This window comes from Pinus tabuliformis, chromosome 9, assembly GCF_031772625.1.
Source record: "Pinus tabuliformis cultivar Carrire ecotype Pingquan chromosome 9, CPIR1, whole genome shotgun sequence".
Lineage (NCBI taxonomy): Eukaryota > Viridiplantae > Streptophyta > Pinopsida > Pinales > Pinaceae > Pinus > Pinus tabuliformis.
The window spans coordinates 1,443,573,922-1,443,598,458 of record NC_142307.1 but is presented as its reverse complement, the minus strand read 5'-3'; the positions used below and the strand labels follow the sequence as shown (position 1 = coordinate 1,443,598,458).

At 39.1% G+C, this 24,537-nt stretch overlaps 1 protein-coding gene across 1 annotated transcript in view; it reads right to left on the bottom strand.

Annotated features, from left to right (window-relative positions):
- Positions 1–24,537, bottom strand: part of FTA (farnesyltransferase A) — a 92,605-nt gene that overhangs the window by 44,050 nt on the left and 24,018 nt on the right. The window contains exons 2-3 of the mRNA XM_089440420.1: positions 11,535–11,647; positions 11,162–11,282 (exon numbers count right to left, since the gene is read on the bottom strand). Of these exons, the coding sequence (XP_089296546.1) occupies positions 11,162–11,282; positions 11,535–11,647 (234 nt within the window). The remainder of the gene's footprint in view (positions 1–11,161; positions 11,283–11,534; positions 11,648–24,537) is intronic.

Sequence of the window (24,537 nt, the reverse complement as noted above, 5' to 3'; positions counted from 1 at the left end):
CCAAGTTCAATTCCCCCAAGTTGCGTTTGAGGGGGGGTGTTGGAAGAATCACCACACCTCTATAGAATCTGTAATTTCCACCCTGGGGATCCTAGTTACCGGTTTGGAACGTTTACCAACACCTGCGGATTTTGGTGTAACAGCAAACCTCCACATGTCTGAAGAATTCTCATAAGAGGAGTCGGATTGGTAACCCATCTGTTTAGCATCATGCCAACCAGCATTCACATAGCAAGGCCTTGACTAACAGCTCTATCTCTCCACAAGATCAGAGCACACCGCTGGGAAGACCAATGACTTATAGACACCATCATCGTCTCTCAAGGCATATACCCCACCCGAGTGTTCACATGGTATGGCCTTCCAAGACTATTCCTATTTTGGATTCCTAGTCCTCAAAGAATATCGGTCCTCTACAACTACTCTTATCTTGATGCCCAACCTCATCCTAAAAGAGTATCGGATGCCAGATGCTTACCCAATCATCCATTCTTTCTTCCAAAGTGAAGACAAGAATGATGTGTCTATCTCTCCCTCTCAACTAGGGAGGATATACCCATTCCTATGAAGGAATGTACCTATTCCTAAAAAAGGAATGTACCCAAGTTCCCTCTTATTCTGGGACTTGTCCAAGCTCCCTCTTAACCAGGGACTTGCTTCCAGCAACTTTCTGCTCTAGGTGGATATCATGGGACTATCAGCTGCTTATGGGGCTCCTTTCTTTCGATGTCATGAAGTTCATCTTCAACATTATGGAGTCTTCATCTTTTGGGACTTCTTCGTAGGGCATCGGCCATCTGTCTTCAAGCCCATCGCAGTACCTATAGCTACTCCCTCTAACCCTAAAGCTTGTCCTTCTACCTAACCTAAACCTAAGCTGAGAATTTATCACAACCAACCATGCTCTGAGGAGTCCTATCACACTCTTGGGCATCTATCAATGTCATATCATGCCAATTGAGTCTCCTGGAAGTACCTAAAGAATCACTCTTCCTAGCCACCTGTCCACTTCAATAATTGATACTGATCTTATATCCATGATCCCCTCTGATACACCCATAGGTTGTCCCAACAACATGTATGACTACTCCTGTCTAGTGCCAAGCACTATTGCTGCATCTAAGGTCGCTCCGTCTAAACATAGAAGCACCTGTCCATCCCGGAACAAAACTCTATATCCATCATCCTCCAATGTTGACACTGAGAGAAAGTGTACCATCAGCCCTGGAACAAATAACATCCCTATCACCTCTAGAAATCCTCCTGACTCTAGTTGGAATTTAACACATCCAACCCCCTTTACTGCATGTGTGGTGCTAGCTCCACAACTCACATGGAAATCTAAGCCTATCTCTGAAATACTGTGGAAAATTGAGCTCAGCCCAGTCATGTGACTAGATTCTCTACTGTCCACTAGCCATAATCCATTGTCCTCATACACACAGTAGTATTAATGTTTGAAATACAGGCAGTGAGAAAATTCTTTCTCAAATTTCTCAAGAAAGTCATCAAAGTCAGTTGATGTTGTTGCAACCACCTGAGCCTCTTTCTTCTTCTTCTTATAAAGACATTGGCTTGCATAGTGACCAGTCATGTGACATGCAAAGCATTTCACTTTGCTCATGTCCTTTTCAAAAGTAGATCCCCTACTTCCCTTAACCTTACCTTTTCCCTTTATAGTAAGGGAAACATTCAGCTCATCATCTCCACCATCATGTTGGCCTGCATTTTTGGAACCTCTCCTTGTCTCTTCCTATATGAAATCATCCCACAATCTATCCCAACTAGGCATATTTTCTTGTGCAACAATCCCATCAACAAAGACATCCTATTTCGTAGGAAAACCACCCAAAGCTAATCTAACCAACTCTTCACTATCAATAATCTCCCTCATTGCTACCAACTCATCTCTAATCTGTGTGATCTTAGTCAGGTATGATGCAACTGTGTCAGTTTCAAACATCTTGGTATTTCTCAGTTTCTCTCTCAACACCATCTTTTTGTTTTGGTTTGTACTATGGTATAACTTGGTTAAGGATGTCCACATCTCATAGGCATTGTTCTTCCCTATCACATGAGGTAAAATATGGTTTTTAATGGAATCCAAGATTATCCTCTTGGCCTTCACATTTTTTTATTAAACTCGGCCAACTGAGTCACATCTGTAGGAATAGTGATAGTCTTCTCTACAATATTCCACAACTCCTACTCCTCAAACAACAAAACAATCCTCTCATTCCATGGGCTAAAGTTTTTTGTCATGTCCATTCTATCTTCATAACACACCCTAGTATCCATCACTAACCCAACTGACCTGTTGAAATTCCAATGTTCTATGTTGAAACAATTACTTATTCCAAAAACTTGTTTTTGCTACAATATTAGTTAAGCACTTGTAGATAAAACATAAACCAAATGCACAATACAATACAACCAAGAACAAAATGAGATAGAGAATTTAGGTCCAATGTCCAGGGAAAAAACCCACAAGGGGAAAACCCAACCAGATTTTTCTTCTATTAGATATCAATTGATCAGCAAAGATACAAAGTACAATGAGAGATCAAGAAAATGAGTGAGTTCACCCAAATCTGAATAAGTTGTAGCAAGAAGATCACTAGTAGCAACAGCAAATGCAAACACTGAATCAACCTTCCCTTCAACTAAATCAACACTGAAACATTGAATCAACCTTGGCTCACCAAATTCTTCTCTAACTCTCAAAATCTCTCTCTCACAATCTTCTTCAAGTCTCTCCAACTCTCTCTCTCAAGTTCAAATTCTTCTTTTGCAATGCAAATTCTTCTTTTGCAATGCACAAGTAGTAGTGGTCAAGTGAGAAGACATGAGACATATATAGGAGGAGCTGAATTCTTGTCATAAAGGAAGAGCAATACGCATGCCTTGAGGAAGAGTAACATATGCCATTTAGGGGAGTGTAACTCATGCCATTAAGGAGAGAAACGCATGCCTTAGTAACTTATGCCATTAAGAAGAGGTACACATGCCTTAGTTAAGGAAAGTGTAACATATGCATGAAAAAGAGCATAAGAGGAATCTTTTATGACATGACTTTAGTGGGTGTAAGAGAGGAATATGCCATGTATTTAATGAGTGCATAAGAGGGAGTGTAATGTATCATTAAGAGAGAGAGAGAGAGAGAGAGAGAGAGAGTTATATAGTGCCATGTGAGTCATCAACGAGAGAGGTGTGAAGTGATTGAGGTGATGTGTTGAAAAGTGTAACTAGGTTCGGTCTTCATAATGATATGTGTAATTGTGATTTTATGTAATCGATGTACAGAAAAAAGAAAAAGAAAAAAAAAAGGAAAAAAACAAAACAAAACAAAAACAAAAACAAAAAAAGTTTTGTAATGCTTCTCTCATGGGTTTCATGAGCAAGGAATTGTATTTTTAGTTAAGGCTCCCATTGTGAGCTTTTAGGGTTGGTCATCAAGTCATAGAGTCTAGGGAGTCATTATCATGTATTGAAGACATGTTACACACTATAAAAAGTTATTTTGATTATGTAAATTACCCTCCAAGACCTTGTCACAAGCTCACCTTCAAGTCAACCTAAGGAGGATTCTAGAAAGGACATGTTGGTCTATAACTCAGTCATGTCGGCTTATTCCTCATGGGAAAACCACTATATATAGGCAACTCGGCCTTCACTTGTGGGGCCAATTTTCGGTCAAGCAATCTGAAGCTAGAAGAAGTGTGAAAAGGTCAAGGAAGATAGCCTCATAACCAGCGAGAAGAAGGAAGGGAAGAGCGAAGTTGTTTGGGTTTGTTTTAGGGTTGATATCCATTACACATGCGAGGAGAAGCATCATCTGTTGCAGGAGAAGCCGAGAGTATCATTGTCATCTCAAGGAACCAAATTAGGGAAGAGGGCAAGTCAAGAAGGAAGTTGAGTTGAAGTAAAAGAAGTATCCATCTAAAGCAAAGGGAACAAGGGCTCATCTAGGTGGTGACACTTCCCATGTGCTGTAACTAGGGCTTCTGAAATAGGTCGAGAATTGCAAGAAGCCTAAATATGAAGGGTGGTCGAGAAGGAGAGAGAAGTTAGCAGTTTGACAATCGTTGACTCAAAGAAGAAGAGGTCAAGCTAAGAAGCCTTGTGACTTGGTCTTCGAGAGGTGAATAGGTCAAGGATCTTCGTATTCATCAATTAAAGCCTCTATAAGAAGAAGAATGTGTTTGGGTTTTCCTCTAAAGTTGGAGAGGTATTGGCCCTAGTTGATCGCCTACATTTTGTGTCCCTTTTCTCTTTATTGTTTATGCATTGGTAGTTGTTTGATGAAGAAGAACACAATAATAATATAAGTAAAGAGAAGATCATAATCTAAAGAAGTAAAAAGCATTCACAAGCAGTTATCATTAGAAGAGAAATCACCTAATTGTTATGCCCTAGATTTCTCAACATGGTATCAGAGTTAAGGTGACAAATCAAGGAAAGGGCATCTCATCAAGGGACACTCAAGCATTCAAGGACCAAATCTCGAAGAAGGCATCAAAGAAAATCTAGAAGATCGTCTTGAAGTCAAGATCTTCAAACAAGTGTCAAAACCCTAGATCGAAGGAGAAGTCTATGTAAGAAGTCTTGGGATCCTCAAAAGACCACAAAGACCCTACTCAAGTTGAAGGGATTTAAAAATCAAAGTTCTTGAAGACTATTCATCCTAGAGAAATAAAATCAAGGACGTTGACATCATCTTCAAAATCTCTAAGGCAATTTCCTCTTGTTGAAGCAAGGACCCTACCATTGAAGAAGATCATCCAAGAAGCATCAAGACATCATCAAGAAGTCATCATTATCAACAAGGACAACACAATCAAAGGATCTAAAGTGATCTCTTTCTTTGTGGAGTCAAGGATCACTCTTGAAGAGATCTATCTTCATCAAGGAGAAGATCTCTATCATCTATATTTTCATCAAATTCAAGGAGGCAGCAAGTGGAAGAAGCATCTTTTCGAAGTAAGTATATTTATGTCTGAATCTATCAAAATGTCTTTTTGCAAGGAAAGGAACAAATTAGTTGGGGCTTCAAACTATTTTGCATGGAATAAGAGGACAGATCTGAACCTCATTGAAAATGAGGTTATGGATCATGTCAAAGGATCTATCACCAAACCAGCAAAAGGAGATGCTCAAAAACTTGCAAATTTTATGAAGGGGAAGTGAGGGCTCAAAGGATTCTCATAGAATCCATCAAGGATCCCCTCATTCCATATGTATCTAAACTCGACACCTCAAAAGAAATATATGACAAATTGGTAGAGTTGTTTTCTGTAAGCACTACAGGAGAAGTTATCTCTCTAAGGCAAGAACTCTACAAGCTAAGGATATCAAAAGAAGAAGGAATAGCCTCATACTTTATGAAGATATCTTAAATAAGGGATCAACTTCAAGATCTGGGTGAAATAATGTCTAACAAGGAGATGACCATTGTAGTACTAAATGCACTACCAGAGGAGTGGGGTAACTTTACTTCAAGTATTTATGGGAAGAAAGAAGCTACTCCATTCCAGGATCTATGGTCACTATGCAAGATTGAAGAAACTAGGCTGAAGGCTAAAACTAATGTGGGATCAAGTGAGCAAAATCAAGCATATGCTTCTATGGAAAAGAGAAGAGGAAAGTCTGGGAAATTTGGTCCTCGAAAAAAGAACCTGGCTAAGGTTCAATGTTATGGATGTCAAGAATATGGGCATTACAAAAAAAATTCCTAAGCTCAAGAAGGACAATATCAAAAGAGGAAGAGAAGAAGCTCATATCACCAAAGAAGTGGAGGAAGTTGAAAAGAAGAAGTCTAAAAAAAGAGGAAGTAAGAGATCTCTACTATGATTGAGATAGTCTTCCTCACCTAGTTCTTTTCAAGTTCATGTTTTCAAGAATTTTTGTTCCAATGTATGGCTATCATGATTCACTAAGGAAAATGATGGGATGCATAATGGCATCTTAGAAGCATTAAAAGAAAGAGCTCGTGATCATAGAGAAAAATAGCTTAAATAAAAGTATATGGCAGTCACCCATGGAAGGATATAGCTCTTGGTAACCTCATTAAAAACATAAGTGGTACTTATGGGAAAAAGAAGAAAAAGTCATCTAGTACAAAACTCATCATACATCAGTCAAAAGGAAACATCTACTGGATGAGGATACTCAAGGTCCTCTATTGGAATCTTCATCAAAAGGCTCACCAATCAAAAGGAAGCAAGTGTTTCATCAAGAATTCCAACTTGTGGGAATTCATGGGATGATGGTATGATGACAAAAGAGGTGAAGTAGATCAAGGATTTGAAGTTCTTTCAATCAAGGAAGTTGTTGAGAGAAGTCTAGATGACCTAAAGAAAAATGAGGTATGTATGCTTGTATTCGATATTGTAGAGTCAAGTCATATGGTTGCAAGTAACATGGATAAATGCTCTATCTCGAGAGCATGATCAAAAGAAAGGATCTCCTCCTTTGAAAGGATGCAAGGCATGGGTCACACATTGTCTAGATGAAATCAACATAATATGTCCTCATATGATATATGAGGTGGTTGACAAAATTGAAGGAACTATGACTGGAAGTTCCTAGAAGGAAATGTGTGAAGAAAGAAAGGAAGAGATCATGAAATATGCAACTATGAAAAAGGTAATCAACATCCAAGGACTGAGATATTTGACTAGGATATCTCCATGAAAGATATGAAGACTTTGATGAACTCTGAAAAAGAAAGGGACCCTTGACAATATATTTCCTTTGGAGATGTGTCAATGTGTATGCAGGATGTTGATGCGAACTAGAAGATGTCATGATGAAAGACCATCACAAAGGTAATTTTGATTTAATGTTCATTTCTTATTTTTAAATGATATCTAGATGGGCTTAAGTCGGGCTGCGAAGGGAAGAGCTATGGATATCTTCCACCACTGATGTCCATGTAGTAGGATGAAAGATCCTTAAGGAAACATGGCATGAAGAAGGAAGCATGGCATGAAGGAAGGCGAGATATGAACTGATGGATCACTTTGATGAAAGGAATAATGACATGACTGACTCATGGATGAAAGTGATGGATGTTTTGCGCGCTACAAAGAAGTCCCAAAAACAAGAAGACTCTTGAATAAAGAAAATAAGTTCATGACATCGTGAGGAGGAGTTCTTCAAGCAATTGTTTGTCTCATCATCTCCACCTAAAGAGATGTTGTATGTCCCTAATTAAAAGGGAGCCTGGAAACAAGTTTCTAACTTGGTAGAAACTTGGAAGCAAATTCCTAAGCTAACAGGAGCTTAGGTACATTCCTTCATTGGAATACATATATCCTCCCTAATTAAGAGGGAGAGATAGACACATCATTCTTGTCTTCACTTGGGAAGACAGAATGGAGAATTGGGTAAACATCTGGCATTTGATGCTCTTTGAGGATGAGTCGGGGCATCCAAGATAAGAGTAGTCGTAGAGGACCGATATTCTTCGAGGACTAGGAATCCAAGATTAGAATAGTCCTGGTGGAACACACTTTGAGAACCCGGGTGGTTTATGTTCCAAGAGACAATGATGAGGGTGTCTATACATCATTGGTCTCACCAACATTGTGCTTTGATCTTGTGGGGAGATAGAGTTGTTAGCCAAGGCCTTGCTATGTGTCAATGTTGGTTAATATGATGCTATACATATGGGTTACCAATCTGAATCTTCTTATGAGAATTCTTCAGATTAAGAATGACTAAGTACCATTATGAATACCTCCCTAGTTAAGAGGGAATGTTGAAAAGTGTAACAAGGTTCGGCCTTCATAATGACATGTGTAATTGTGATTTTATGTAATTGATGTAAAGAAGAAAAACAAAATTATTTTTGTAATGCTTGTCTTATGGATTTCATGAGCAAGGAATTTTATTTTTAGTTAAGGCTCCCATTGTGAGCTTTTAGGATTGGTCATCAAGTCATAAAGTCTAGGGAGTCATTATCATGGAGTGAAGACATGTTACACATTGTAAAAAGTCATTTTGATTATGTAAATTACCCTCCAAGACCTTGTCACAAGCTCACCGTCAAGTAGGCCTAAGGAGGATTCTAGAAAGGACATGTTGGCCTACAAATTAGTCAAGTCGGCTTATTCCTCATGGACAAACCATTATATATAAGCAGCTCGGCCTTCACTTGTGGGGCAGATTTTCTGTCAAGCAATCTAAAACTAGAAGAAGTGCGAAAAGGTCAAGGAAGATAGCCTCATAGCCAGCGAGAAGAAGGAAGGGAAAAGCAAAATTGTTTGGGTCTATTTTAGGGCTGATATCCATCACACATTGAGAAGAAGCATTAGCTGTTACAGGAGAAGCCAAGAGTATCACTGTCATCTCAAGGAACTGAATTAGGGAAGAGGACAAGTCAAGAAGGAAGTCGAGTTGAAGAGAAGTCTCCATCTAAAGTGAAGGGAATAAGGGCTCATCTAGGTGGTGACACTTCCCACGTGCTGCAACTAGGGCTTCTCAAATACGTCGAGAATTGCAGGAAGCCTAAATTTGAAAGGTGGTTGAGAAGGAGAGAGAAGTTAGCAGTTTGACAATCGTTGACTCAAAGAAGAAGAGGTCAAGCTAAGAATCCTTGTGACTTGGTCTTGGAGAGGTGAATAGGTCAAGGGTCTTGGTCTTGGTATTCGTCAATTGAAGACTCTATAAGAAAAAGAATTCGTTTGGGTTTTCCTCTCAAGTTGGAGAGGTTTTGGCCCTCGCTGATCGCCTACATTTTGTGTCTCTTGTCTCTTTATTGTTTATGCAATGGTAGTTGTTTGATGAAGAAGAACACAATAATAATCTAAGTGTAGAGAAGATCTTAATCTGAAGAAGTAAAAAGCATTCACACGCAATTATCATTAGAAGAGAAATCACCCAATTGTTATGCCCTAGATTTCTCATCATGATGAAGGTAAGGTGACTTGTAATTCCTTTTAATATAATATCATGGTATCATAAAGGATAATAATAATAATATTAATAATATTGATGATTAAGTCGAGATTGAATTATTAGGATTGACTAATGATAAGTTAAGTGTTTTTCCTTCAACTATACTTGATTACCAATTGATGCAAGGTGATTTACTATTTTTGGAAAGTCATACTTGAGATGCTAGACATGACTTTCTTTTTAAGAATGTCACTCCAAAATTGTCAGAAATGAGATTTTATTTAAGGAAATTCGTCCCTGAGCTGCCAATTTCCAACATGACTAACAGTAAGTTTCCCTTCACTTTTTCCTAACACAACCCCTTGCACTCCCTACAATACCACTATGTCAAAATCTACCCACTAAACTTTAGCAACCTCACTCTGATACCATGTTGAAATTTCACCTACAATCTAGTTTTCTCTTGTAGGACTTTCATCAAACACTTAGCCAATACTCTGATTTTTGTCTCCAATAAAAACTTCACAAATAATGCATTTTAAACTAAACACATTCAATCTAATTTTTATGAGTAGAAATACACGACTAAATCATCTCTTTAACAGTTGAAAATGAACAGTAAACACCACACATTTGACACACGGGATTTTGGGCAAAGCGCCTACAAAAACCTCGAAGGGAAAACCAATAGAGGAGGGATTTTATTAAAGAGCTCACAGGAAATTTCCAAATTTACAATAAATACAATTTCCAGCAATTAATGCTCGGTACTTAACTTGAAAACCAAGCCACTTTCACCCTCAATTTTCCTGTTGTACAGCCACCCTTCTCTCAATTGTATGGCCCTGGAAAAACATGTCATATGGTACAGATATACCCTATTGTATGGTCCCTTGAAAAAGGAGCCAAATAGCTACGCAATAAATGTGTTGCATGACCTTTGATTTTCATGCCAATTACCTGTTGAGCAACCCTTGAAAATCATGCCAATTGCTGTTGTACAACCCTACAAATAATGGCTGAAAATTGCCTTTAAGTACATGCCCGATATGGCTGCTAAATGCCTTGGGATTCGTGCCCAATATGGCTCCTTCTCTGCTTTTCTTCAGCTCCTCTCTTCCTCCTTTCTCCTCAAAGAATGTGCCTCTTCCTCTCCCTTTTCTCTTTTTATTTCTTATTAACAACTAAAAGCCCTAACCCTAGATCTCAATGGCTAAGATTCAATCTGACCATCTCAAGATCACAGTCATTCCTTAATTTCACATTGGGCCCACTTAAATCACTTAAGTGACCTAAACTTTATAAAGTTAAACTCACTTTATAAAAAGTCAGCTTTAGTCATTAAATATAAAAAGTACATTTTCCAACTTTATAAAATCACTTTATAAAGTAAAGTGCCTAGAGAGAGAAATGTGCTCGGTCACTTCTGCATGCTAGGCATTACCAATGCAGAAATAACCCCGAGCTACCAAAAACTAACAAAAATCAAAATCAAATCCATATGCTCCCACCAAATTCTTTGTTGTTGATTACTTATATCAACCCTCCATGCATAATTCAAGCCGTGTGACTCCAACGAGGTCATCTAATCTGCTTACTTGTATCAATGCTCCAGACAAAATTCAACCCGTGTGCTTCCAACTCCATCCATTGCACTGCTTACTTATAGTAATGCAGAGGATTGCAGAGAAAAGAAAGATATTCTTGGTATTATTCAGTTTGTGAAAATCAATACATAATCATGAGTCTTTTCTGAGAGAAATATGTTACGCAACCCGCACAACCTAACCATAAATAACATGTCAATTAACTTTTTTAAGTCATTATATCATGTCATCACTTTATTGAAGTAAAGTGAACAAAACATAAATCCCTATTCATAGCTTAAAACTCTAATGATATTATTAGACGATATGACAATTATAACATATAATTTAATTAATGACATCATTACTTTATTGAACACAACATAAAATCCTTATTCATAGCATAAAATCTAATGATATTATTACATGATATGACTATTATAGCATATAAGTTAATAAAGATAGTATTACATGATGACCATTATAGCATATAATCTAATAATAGTAAGATATCGTTATAGTATTTTTTCTAAATGAAGAAGCGATCGAATGCATCATGTACTTTGGAAATTGGACAAAACTTGCATTTTGAGACTCACCTAAAGATGCAAACAATAATGGCCAATTTTGAATCTCCATGAAATGGAGAAGAATGAGAAGAGTATAAAACAAACCTGTCGATGTGACCAGGCATGATAATTTTTAGCATCAAGGCTTAGCACTTCCTGTGTGAACTGTAGTTCACTGGTAGCTGCTATGGTTCCCAATTTTTCAGCAACCCATCGACGATGATGCCTGTATGGAGCATAACACTCAAATTAAAATGATTTCAGGAGATTCAAAAATATCTGCAACACATGTTAGATGCATGGAATGACAAATAGTGAGATATTTTAGTTTGTTTCAAATGATATAAAAAGAACGGCATATGCAACCATCATTTCTACCGGAAATTACATATTTTGGCCAGTTAGAGAACTATTTTGTGTCTATATTTCATACTTGCTTTCTGGGATTGAAGTCAGACGAAACTTAGAAACAGCTTACCAAATTTGGTAATTCTTGTGGCTTCCTTTACTAGCTACAAGCTCAATGAACTTCATTTCCTCTTGTAGATCACTTTGAAGTGATTCCAGGATAAGACGCCTGAAATGCCAAACCTACAAGAGTAAAAATAATTAGAAAAACAGATGACAATTTCTAAAATGTGTTTTGTAAAACAGCATAAACCTAGATTGTACTACTTTCAAAGTTCATAAGAAACACATGTATTACCATGGTCCATGACTATGTTGTAAAGCCTAGAATTTAGAGCAGGAGCAAGTTAGCCATTTCTTCTTCCTTTTTTGTTCTCCTTAAGTTGGCCCAGCTTATGGCTCACATGTCAGCCTAATATATGTCAATGTTGACCCATATATATAACGCATGAAGTGGCATTACAAGCTCAGAACTTTGGATCATCTCTGAAGAAGAAAAAGCGAAGAAGAAAAACACAGAACCACAGTGACTCAGAGAAGCTCGAATACAAGTTTGTCTCTCGGTGAAGTTCAGAACACAGTCTATCGCATGAAGAAGTCATCTATCTCATAGTGAGGACTGTCTCTCGGTGAAGTCTGTCTCTCAGTGAAACACGGATGATCTATACTCTCTAGGTATAAGATTGTCCTATCACTGCCAGCATAGCAAAGAACTCAACACACTGTCTCAAAGACTGTGTCATTCAAGATCAAGTGAAGAACTGTGGTAGCCAAGAAGCAGTGGACTGTGATAAGAAGACGAATGTATAAGGAGGCCGAAATCTGAAGGAGTGCAGTAAAGACTAAAGACTGAAACAAAGACCGAATAGTGCAAGGGATAGTGACAAGCATATTGAAGGTAATCTTTAGTCAAAGATTTGTCAAGGGTCTTGGTATTCATACACTAAACATCTATAAGAAGAGATTCAAGGGTTTTACTCTCAAGAGGAGAGGTTTTGCCCTGGCTTGGAGCCAACATACTGTGTACTTGTTCTACTGTTGATCTTCTATTTTGATAATTGTTTGAAGAACACACTAACATAACGAAGATAAGCATATAGAAGAGAAAGACAACACAAACGTTATCAATAAGTTTAAAGAAGAATCACTAAGCCATGATTTGCCCTAGATTCTTCAACATGGTATCAGAGCTATGGTTCAAAGAGGGCATGAAGGAGATCAACTATACCATAGAAAAGCTGGTAAAGAAGTGCTCATCTTTAGCTGGACTAATCAAGCAATACTTCAAAACAGTATGGAGTAAATTCTTCTCTTCCCAAGACCCAAAAGATTCAAGAAATGAAGGATTGTTCTCAGCTCTCTCCAGAACATTCCAAGATGAAAACATATGGGTAATAGACAGCGGAGCTTCAAGGCATATGACTGGGTATCACAAGCAACTCAAGACCTTATCTAAAGGAAAATCTTCATACTCAGTGGAGCTTGGTGACAACAAAAGCTATCCCGTCAAAGGAATTGGATCAACATCAATTGTGTTGGAAGGTGGAGGTAACATTCATCTCAACAACATATTATATGTTCCAGGTTTGTACAAAAATCTAATTTTTGTTTCATCTCTAGAAGAAAAGGGAGATAGAGTTGCTTTTATTGATGGTAAAGTAGTAGTTTGGGCCAAAGATTCAAGCATTGAAAAAGCTAGAGTCATTGGAGTTAGAGAAGGCAGACTATACAGACTCTCATCTCCTCAAAATCAAGCACTTGTCCACATTGAGATAAGCCCATGTGAATTATGGCATAGAAGATTGGGCCATCTCCATTACAAAATTCTACCAACCCTAAATTCCATTGTAAATGGGATTCCAAATCTTAAAGAAGAACATGGAGTCTTCAAAGGCTACGCTCTGGGAAGAAGTACAAAGAAACCATTTGCTAACAACACATCTAGAGCTCAAGAGATTTTGGATCTCATTCACTCTGATGTATGTGGGCCTATGTCCAAATCTCTTGGAGGTCATCTATATTATGTTACATTCATCGATGATCATTCAAGGAAAACTTGGGTTTATCTACTTAAAACAAAGGATGAAGTTTTCACAAAATTTCAAGAATTCAAGAGGGGTAGAAAATCTTATAGAGAGAAAGATAAAGATCCTAAGATCAGATAATGGAGGTGAATACACTTCCAAAGAACTTATTGATTTCTGTAAAGAGGCTTGGATTAAGAGGGAACTCATTGTTCCCTATAATCCTGAACAAAATGGAGTAGCTGAATGAAAGAATAGAGCTATAGAAGAAAGTGTCAAAGCTATGCTCCATGATCAAGACCTACCAAAATTCTTGTGGGGAGAAGCAACCAAAACTGTAGTATATATTCAAAATAGAAGTCTTCACAAGTCTCTTGGCAATATAACTCCTGAAGAAGTCATTATTGGAAAGAAGCCTAGTATTGATCATCTCTAGATATTTGGATGTCCAGTATATATCCACATTCCCAAGGACAAAAGGAAGAAGCTAGATCCTACCAGCAAGAAGGGAATCTTTGTTGGGTATAGCAACTCTTTCAAAGCCAACAGAATCTACATAAAGGAAGGACACCAAATAGAAGTAAGCAGAGATGCAATCTTTGATGAAAGCATTGCCTTCAAGAAATCCAAGGATCTCCCATCTGATTTTGATGAAGAGGATCTTCCTATGTTTGAAGAGGAAGCTTCTAATGAAGAAGAAATTTCTCACCATCAAGAAGAAGGTCCCAGTGAACCTATCACCATCCCTGAAGGAAGGAAAAGACCTTACTGGCTAACATCCACTCTTCAAGAAGCAGAAGGTCACACGGCAAACCGAACTTTCATGGAAAGCAAGAAACCAAAAAGATACTCAGGATATGCAGCATACATATCAAATCTCATTAAAGAAGAACCTTCTGCCTTTGAAGAAGCAACCAAACATCAAGAATGGAAAGAATGGAGTTTGGGAAATTGTCCCAAGACCAGATGACAAGTCAGTGGTAACCTCCAAATGGTTATATAAAATCAAGCACACTGTCGATGGAAGCATTGACAAACTCCAGGCAAGATTCATGGCTCAAGGCTTCTCTCAAGAAGAAGGCAGTGACTATGAAGAAACCTTTGCTCCCATAGCAAGGTACACCACAATCCGATCTCTGATATCTCTAGCAGCATCCATGAAATGGAAGGTACATCAAATGGATGTCAAAACAGCATTTTTGAATGGCACCATAGATGAAGAAGTCTACATCGAACAACCATTAGGATATGAAGTAAAGGAAAGGGAGACTCACGTTTGCAGATTAAAGAAGGCACTCTATGGCCTCAAGCAAGCTCCTAGGGCATGGTATGCCAGAATGGATGCATACTTGCAAAGATTGGGTTTCAAGAAAAGTACAGTTGATCCAAACCTTTACATCAAAATAGAAAATGATGAACCTGTCATCATACTTCTATATGTAGATGATCTTCTAATCACTGGGATCGAAGAAAGAATTCAAGAATGTAAGAATTGTTGACAGCAAAATTTGACATGAAGGATTTAGGACTCATGCACTACTATTTGGGTCTAGAAGTTTGGCAAGAGCCAAATGAAATCTACTTGGGACAAGGGAAGTATGTGATCAAATTACTAAAGAAATTTGATATGATGGAATGCAAACCCATGACTACTCTGATGATCACAAACTTGAAGATGTTAAGAAACTCTAAATCTAGTCCAGTAAATCCTACCAAGTATAGACAACTAGTAGGATCTCTGATGTATCTAGTAAATACTCGGCCAGATATATGTTTTGCAGTAAACATTCTTAGTCAATTTCAAATAGAACCGAGACATGATCATTGGATAGCTGCAAAACACATATTAAGATATCTACAAGGAACCATCCATTATTGCCTGAAATATGAAAAGGGAAGAAGTGTAAATCTAGAAGGATTCACTGATTCTGACTGGGGAGGAAGCGAGAAGGATGGAAGAAGCACTACAGGAGGATGTTTTAACCTAGGATCCTCTATGGTCTCTTGGATGAGCAAAAAGCAAGAGACAGTGGCCTTAAGTAGTGTTGAAGTCGAGTACGTTGCAACTTGTGAAGTAAGCAAGGAAGCAGTCTGGTTGAGAAAGATGCTATCCAATTTGTTTGCAGGACCATTGGACCCTACCATCATACATTGTGATAATACCAGTTGTATAAGACTATCTGAGGACCCAGTATTCCATGGGAAAACAAAGCACATAAACAACAAATACCACTACATTCGAAAGTTGGTACAGGATGGTGTGCTGAAGCTGGAGTATATCCCCACCGATGATCAAACTGCAGACATTCTGACGAAGTCTCTACCCAATAAAAAGCTTATGTATTTCAGAAATAAGCTTGGCTTGGTTGACATATCTTCCCTAGTTGAGAGGGAGAGATAGACACATCATCCTTGTCTTCATTTTGGAAGAAAGGATGGAGGATTGAGTAATCATTTGGCATTTGATGCTCTTTGAGGATGTGTAGGGCATCCAACATAAAAGTAGGCAAGAGGACCAATATTCTTTGAGGGTTGGGGACCCAAGATAAGAATAGTCCTAGAAGGTCATACTCGGTGAACACCCGGGTGGGTATGTACCTTGAGAGACAATGATGAAGGTGTCTATCATCATTGGTCTCACCAACATTGTGCTCTGATCTATTAAGAGATAGAGTTGTTAGTCAAGGCCTTGCTATGTGACAATGTTGGTTATCATGATGCTATACAGATGGATTACTAGTCCGACTCTTTTTATGAGATCTCTTTAGTGATGAATAGCCTTGTACCATTTAATGAATACCTCCCTAGTTAAGAGGGAGTGTTGAAGAAAACGTAACTAGGTTCGGTTTTCATTATGACTTGTAAATATAATATTATGAAAAGAAACATTTATTATTCCTTGCATCATGGGTTTCATGAGCAAGATGTGTTTACCATAGGTCAAAGACATCTTCTTGATGTCTTTAGGATTTTGTGTCTTAACATAAGTATTATGGAAGTCATGTCAAAAAGATCTACGCTTCAATGAATAAGTGTCACTATCCCTTGCAAGTCGGCTAAATGAAAAACAATGATCTCCTTAAGTCGGCCCAGCTTATGGCTCACATGTCGGCCTAATATATGTCAACGTTGACCCATATATATAACGCATGAAGTGGCATTACAAGCTCAAAACTTCGGATCATCTCTGAAGAAGAAAAAGCAAAGAAAAAATACACAGAACCACAGTGACTCGGAGAAGCTCAGATACAAGTCTGTCTCTCGGTGAAGTTCAGAACACAGTCTATCCCACAGAGAAGTCATATATCTCACAGTGAGGACTATCTCTCGGTGAAGTCTGTCTCTCAGTGAAACACAAATGATCTATACTCTCTAGGTATAAGATTGTCCTATCGCTACCAACATAGCAAAGAACTCAACATATTGTCTCAAAGACTATGTCATTCAAGATCAACTAAAGAACTGTGGTAGCCGAGAAGCAGTGGACCGTGATAAGAAGACGAATGTATAAGAAGGTTGAAATCTGAAGGAGTGAAGTAAAGACTAAAGACTATGAAACAAAGACCGAATAGTGTAAGGGATAGTGACAAGCATATTGAAGGTAATCTTTAGTCAAAGATTTGTCAAGGGACTTGGTATTCATACACTAAACATCTATAAGAAGAGATTCAAGGGTTTTACTCTCAAGAGGAAAGGTTTTGCCATGGCTTGGAGCCAACATACTGTGTACTTGTTCTACTATTCATCTTCTATTTTGATAATTGTTTGAAGAACACACTAACATAATGAAGATAAGCATATAGAAGAGAAAGACAACACAAATGTTATCAATAAGTTTAAAGAAGAATCACTAAGCCATGATTTTCCCTATATTCTTCAACAATGTCGTCCCACTCCCTCATCCACATATATTGCCCCCTCTCCACTCATTATAACCCCATTCATCATTTCTCCCACCTGGGTCCACATAGGGCTAGCTCTTCCCTTCCCCTTGCCCACACCTTGGGTTAGGCCTAGAATGATGCCCCGGAGGTTGATGTAGCTAAAAAGAAAAGTAAAAGCATAATTGGCCACATTCAACAGGAAAATGTACCACAAAATGCAAAAGATGGTCGAGACAAACACATTTAGCACGTGGGCAAAAGCCAATACATGAGCTCTACTCCATCATCATGGCCATCACCCTAGTTCCTACAGGTTCTATGAGCCTCCTTTATCATATAGGAACCCATGATTGTCTCAACCCCTGGTGGGAAATGAATTGCCCTACCTTAAAAGGGGGTATCCACTGCTACATCTCACACATCATGCTCTTACCCCTTGAGCCCCGAGCAGTTAATTAAAGAAAAATCATAAAAAGGCAAAAGGCATATAAAGAAGGGTGGAAAAATCAAGGTCAAGGCACCTCATGTACCACGATTGCTCCCTCCTATACATTATATACCCAAGTGTGGGCTTCCCTTCTACTAGCTACCCTTGTACCCCAGCATGTGGCCCAGGGCTGCCCCTTCTCATTCCCTACTCCATTCACCTCTTTATCACATACCACCACCTTTTAAAGGATGTACCTTGGACATATTATCCCCTTTAAAAGTAGAAACCACCTAATGGGATACTTGGTTAACCCCATTTGGAGTTTGGAGACATTAGCACATGCCAAAGCCCATTATGGAAGGGCAAGCCATTATGAAATCCCCATTTGTGGCCCATGGTTTGTATGCTCTTTTACTCTATTTCATTGATAACTTTTTGTACTAGAAGGCTAGGGGTTACATTGGATCTTATGCAAGATTGCAGATGGTCTACGCCTCATCTTCGACTTACTTGGAGACCCATGAGGTCACTTGTGTGCCCTCACAACCATTGGGAGCACCACAGGTTTATTATGTGGAGAACAAGGGGCCAACCCCTTGTCCATGACTTTTGGAAGTCCAACTCATCATTTTGGCACTTATGGACTTCATCAGGCCTCTTAGAGAGCCCAACGACATACATTATTGATTATTCGACCTCTTGGGAGGCTTATTATTTTATTTATGAGCTAGTTTGGTGGGCTTGTCACCAATAGATAGTTATTTGCACATTATTTTAGTTGATGGGCTAATGTAGGCTCAAATTAGGTAATTCGAACTCCTAATGAGTGTATAAATAGGAGAGACATGAATTCATTTGTATCATCACTTGGATTGGATCATATCTTCTTGTGAGATTTTCGCTATCTTTTGAGGATGAGACTTTTTGGATGAATGGATGAATTTCGATGTTTGGTTATTCTTCTTTGTCTTGGAGCTTCTATGATTGGCATATCTTGGTGATTGGATATATTCTTCTTACATGTAAGTACTATGTTAATGCTATTTTTATTCTTTAGTTTGCTGCATTCGTGATATTGGGATTTCCGTTATTCTGAGGTTAATTTGCTGCTTTTCTTGGAATGAAATTGTGGAAATTAAATCTCTAAATAGTGTTGTATCATGATTGGGCCATGTTTGAATGAATGAATGTTCCTAGAGACATCCTTGTCTTGACAAGTCACCAAATATTGTTGAACGAAGTATAAATGACCTTGAAGCTACTTCCATTAAGCCCTAATGCCCAATGAAGTTGTCTTTTAGGCCTCCTTGACTTTAGGATTCCCTCCTAGGACCCCTACTAGTTTGAGCGGTAACATTTTGGCGTTGTTGTTGGGACACGAGCCGCGTGTTTTCTTCCCCGTACGACATACTGATATATCATTATTGGTGACTCCATTGGAAGAACGAAGCCCTAGTTCTTCATTGAACTTTAAGGTCGATGCTTGTAGGGTGAAGCAAGCATTTTTTTAGGCATCTTTAAAATTCACCCTGGCGACTCCATTTTGGCATTATATGCAAGATCATGAAAAATGGCTGAAGAAAGTGTCCATGACATTAGCCTCGAAGAAGAACAAGCCCTACGAGAAAGATTGGATTTGTGGTTTGAGCTTTGTGATCATCTGATAAAGCATGAGAACGAGGACTTCATACTCAACTTTTATAACAGGAGCAAGTCAAACTTCAACAACATAAGGCAAGAGTATGAAGAAGAGCCCACAGATTATCTCTTCTTGGAGCTTGCCTATTATACTAGTGCATTTAATTCCTTATCTCACAAGATCAAAGAGGAATATGGCTCATTACCAAATGAGGATTTGGATGACCAGGATGACCAAGGAGATGAGGATGATGAGCAAGAATCAATTATGGAATTGGGGGACAATGGTAATGAGAAAGGGAACACCTCCTCTGAGGATGACGAAGAGTTGGACCCTGCAAACCTCCAAATTATGCAAGAAAGAATGGATGAATATAGTAGGTCATGCAGGGGGTTAGTAAGGGAATGTAATTCTAATGAAGTATTCTTCCATTTGCATGAAGAAGAGGTAAAGCTTCATAAGATGAAATGTGAATATAAAGAGAACCCTACTAATGCTCTCCTCCTAGAAGCATATTACCAAAATCATGTAACAAATACCTTAGCCATTGTTCTTCAGGAAAAGAGGGAAGAAGAAAGGTCCTGCTTGTCAACCAACCAAGATGAAGATAACATTGAGGATATCGGTGATGAGCAGGAACATGAGTCCTTGTTGGGTCCGCAAGACGAACAGGATGATTTTGAGAGCACATGTGTTGGGGAGGATGAGGCTATGAAAGTTGAGGTTGACCTTACCTTTCTTGAGGATACCGCTCCTGATGACTCTCCTTTTGAGAACCTTGAGGAAGGTGATCCCATGAGCTCCTTGGAAGACAACATTGGAGATTATTTCCGCATTGAAAAGGAGAAATGGGAAATTGTTGGGCCTTAGTTTGATTGTGCTCCCATTTATGATACCGACAAAGAGGATGAGGCTGAGATTGGTTTTCCCCTTCTCTCGGGCATTACTTGTGATGACATATCCATTGATACCCTTGGGAAGGAGAATTATTATTTTCCCTTGCATGAAGAGGAGCATTTGGAAGTAATTGATTCTCCTTTGAAGGAAAACCCTACCTTTGATGCTGATAGTAATGAAATCGATAGGGCCTCTATTCTTACCTATCTTCCTCATGATCCTATGTTCAAGTCACTTGAGCCTTTAGATTATGATTTTGAGAAAGAAAATCCTATTGGGTATAACACTCCACCCTCCCCTTTGCCTCCTTCTCTTGCTCATCATTTTGAGAGTGATTCCCACACCTATTCTCATATCATCTCAAGTGACCTTAATCCCTTTCCCCTTTCTAAGGATAGTGTCGAGGAAAAACGCCTCATTGAATATTCTTTATCTTCTTGGGTGCCCCCTCAGGATCATGATGAACCTATAATCTCCCCTTTCCAGTGTGATCATCATGGGCAACCTACTTGTGTTTCTCCATCTCATCAGTCTCCCTTTCCTATTGATCATAACTCTGTAGAGGCCATAAAATATGACATAAATGATAAGGACCATAATGGAAATAATATGCCGAAGGTTGCCATCCATCAAAGGTTTATGAGCCTAATCATTGACATCTCTATATTTTGGTTAGAAGAGAGGATCTCATGGATTAGATTACATCCTTTTCTTACCTCTTCTCACAAGATCATCCATGTGTGGGCATTCTATTTTCATACCTCCCACCGGCCTTATCATCCATATGATTGTGTCCACATTCGGTGTGGCATTTACTACATGAGTAATCATATAGGTCAGCATATTTATATTGATTTGATGATATGTTGGTTGCATTGGCTTTATGATTACACTTAGTATTAGTTCTGTACCATATGCATGTTAGGGTAGGATGCATTGCATGCTGATTTTCACATTAGAGCTAACATCATATGATATTTCTCATAATAGATTAGTTGCATTTACATTAAAAAATTGCATATTTTATTTTTTTGTTGATTTTATGACCTAACATTAAGCATGTGCGATCATGAGACGTCATGAAAGCATGTTGCCCTGTGTTTTTCATCTATTATATATGCATGTAACAGGTCTACGGTAACCAAGAGATTGTTGGAGTTTTTGTGACCTCCCGTTCAAGCAACTCCACCCACTTCTCTAAGAGATCACGTCCCAATTGGAACCAGACATTACCCACCATTTTGTGGGTGATATCCCTAAGAGAAAAAAAAATCTCCAAGATGGTCCTCAGTCGGCAGCCCCTTACAGCCACCAACTAGCTCGTTGTGCCATTTTCTCCACCACCTGAGCCAGTCATGTGGTCCCTCATCCATCTATCATGATCGTATGTTTGAAGGTGGGCCTCCCGAACCTAAAGGTATGCCTTGTCATTTGGTAAGTGAGTATTGTAGTTTGCTTATCATGGACACTTTTGGGCATGGATTAATGGGGGGGTTCGGCAAAAAGAATGGGCTAGGTTTGTGCTCTTTTCCCCTAGACCTGTTTGTATATTAACCTTGGATTCTAGTCCTGTGGGATCTCTTTTATTGACCATTTGGCTTTAGGGATGGTATTTCATGGGAAATCCTGATTTTGGTTGCGTGGTCTCGCTCCCTCATCCACATATATTGCCCCCTTTCCACTCATTATAACCCCATTCATCATTTCTCCCACCTGGGTCCACATTCCTCCATTGGGTCCACATAGGGCTAGCTCTCCCCTTCCCCTTGCCCACACCTTGGGTCAGGCCTGGAATGATGCCCCAGAGGTTGATGCAACTAAAAAGAAAAGTAAAAGCATAATTGGCCACATTCAACAGGAAAATGTACCACAAAATGCAAAATATGGTCGAGACAAACACATTTAGCACGTGGGCAAAAGCCAATACATGAGCTCTACCCCATCATCATGGCCATCACCCTAGTTCCTACAGGTTCTATGAGCCTCCTTCATCATATAGGAACCCATGATTGTCCCAACCCCTGGTGGGCAATGAACCACCCTACCTTAAAAGGGGGTATCCACTGCTATATCTCACACATCATGCTCTTACCCCTTGAGCCCCAAGCAGTTAATTAAAGAAAAATCATAAAAAGGAAAAAGGCATATAAATAAGGGTGGAAAAATCAAGGTCAGGGCACCTCATGTACCACGATTTCTCCCTCCTATACATTATATACCCAACTGTGGGTTTTCCCTTCTACTAGCTACCCTTGTAATCCAGCGTGTGGCCCATAGTTGCCCCTTCTCATTCCCTACTCCATTCACCTCTTTATCACATGCCACCACCTTTTAAAAGATGTACCTTGGACATATTATCCCCTTTAAAAGTAGAAACCACCTAATGGGATGCTTGGTTAACCCCATTTGGAGTTTGGAGACATTAACACATGCCAAAGCCCATTATGGAAGGGCAGGCCATTATGAAGTCCACATTTGTGGTCCATGGTTTGTAAGCTCTTTTACTCGATTTCCTTGATGACTTTTTGTACTGAAAGGCTAGGGGACGCATTGCATCTTATGTAGGATTACAGATGGTCTACAGGCATCTTCAACTTACTTGGAGACCCATGAGGTCACTTGTGTGCCCTCACAACCATTGGGAGCACCACATGTTTATTATGTGGAGAACAAGGGACCAACCCCTTGTCCATGATTATTGGAAGTCCAACTCATCATTTTGACATTTGTGGACTTCATCAGCCCTCTTAGAGAGCCCAACGACATACATTATTGATGATTCAACCTCTTGGGATGCTTATTATTTTATTTATGAGCTAATTTGGTGAGCTTGACACCAATAGATAGTTATTTGCACATTATTTTAGTTGATGGGCTAATGTAGGCTCATGTTAGGTAATTCAAACTCCTAATGAGTGTATAAATAGGAGCAACATGAATTCATTTGTATCATCACTTGGATTGGATCATATCTTCTTGTGAGATTTTCACTATATTTTGAGGATTTGAGAGGGGGCAGTGCAGACTTGAGAGAAGTTCAAAGGCCTAGTTAGAGGACTGGTGCATTGTGGACAGTTGTTCTAACGAGGGTCAGAAAAGTTCAGAGATCAGCCACAGAACCGTGACCTAATAAGGGCAAAAAGAAGACATCTTTCTAAGGTATGTTTGTTGTTCTTCCATGTTGATGCATTGCTAAGTGGTGAAGTCTTTTGGACAGGTTGGTGGGCAGCTTAAGTACAGGTCAGAGTGTTGTTAGAAGTTGCCTTATTGTGCCCTAAAGTACAGCCTCTTGTGAAGGACTACAAGACTGTTAGTGGGCAGGTGTTAGAGAGCTCTCTAAGTAGGCAGAATGGTGTTCCAAGGGTTGAGAACAAACCATTGTTTAGAGGGAGCCTCTAACTTCATTCCATGGAAAGGGAGGATCATGATAGTTTTGGAGGATAATGGGGTGGGAGAATTTGTGAAGCTGGCCATACCACCACCACAAGATCCCCAACAGTTGACCCAACATACTAAGAATGATTTAAGGCAAGGAGGATTACTCTAGAAGGGGTTAGAGATCATATAGTTCCTCATATCCATGAGAAGAAGACAGCTTTTGAGATGTTCAAAACTATTTTAGAACTATATTAGAGTACCAGTGATACCAGGAAGCTTGCTCTTAAGGAGAAGCTGAGGAGTATCCAGATGAGAAAGGATGAGCCCATCGTCACATATTTGTCAAGGTTCACTCAGGTATGAGATGAGCTGGGTGGTGTGGGCATGATTGTATCTTATCATGACCTTGTGAGTTTGGCCTTACTGGGACTTCACAAGTCTTGGTATGGTTTCTAGGATGCTATTAGTGGTCGAGAGAATTTTCCCGATCAGGAAAGGTTTTGGACTAACTGCGTTTAGGAAGAGATCCGGAGAGGGATTAGAGATGGTAAATCAGTTACAACAGTGGACAAGGAGAACCTTGCCCTAGCAGGCAAGGCCAACGGCAAGAAGGGCCAAGGAGAGGCTGAGTCCAGTCAGAAGGGCAAGAAGAAGGATCTAAGCAATATCAAGTGCTTATATTGCCATGAGTTTGGACACTATGAGACTAAGTGTCCTTAGCGTAAAAAGGAGTCCAGTAAGGATCATGTAGCTGCATCAGCAGAGGTAGATGCATTTTCTGCCCAATTCGAGAAAGATTTATCATTGATTGCTTGCATGGA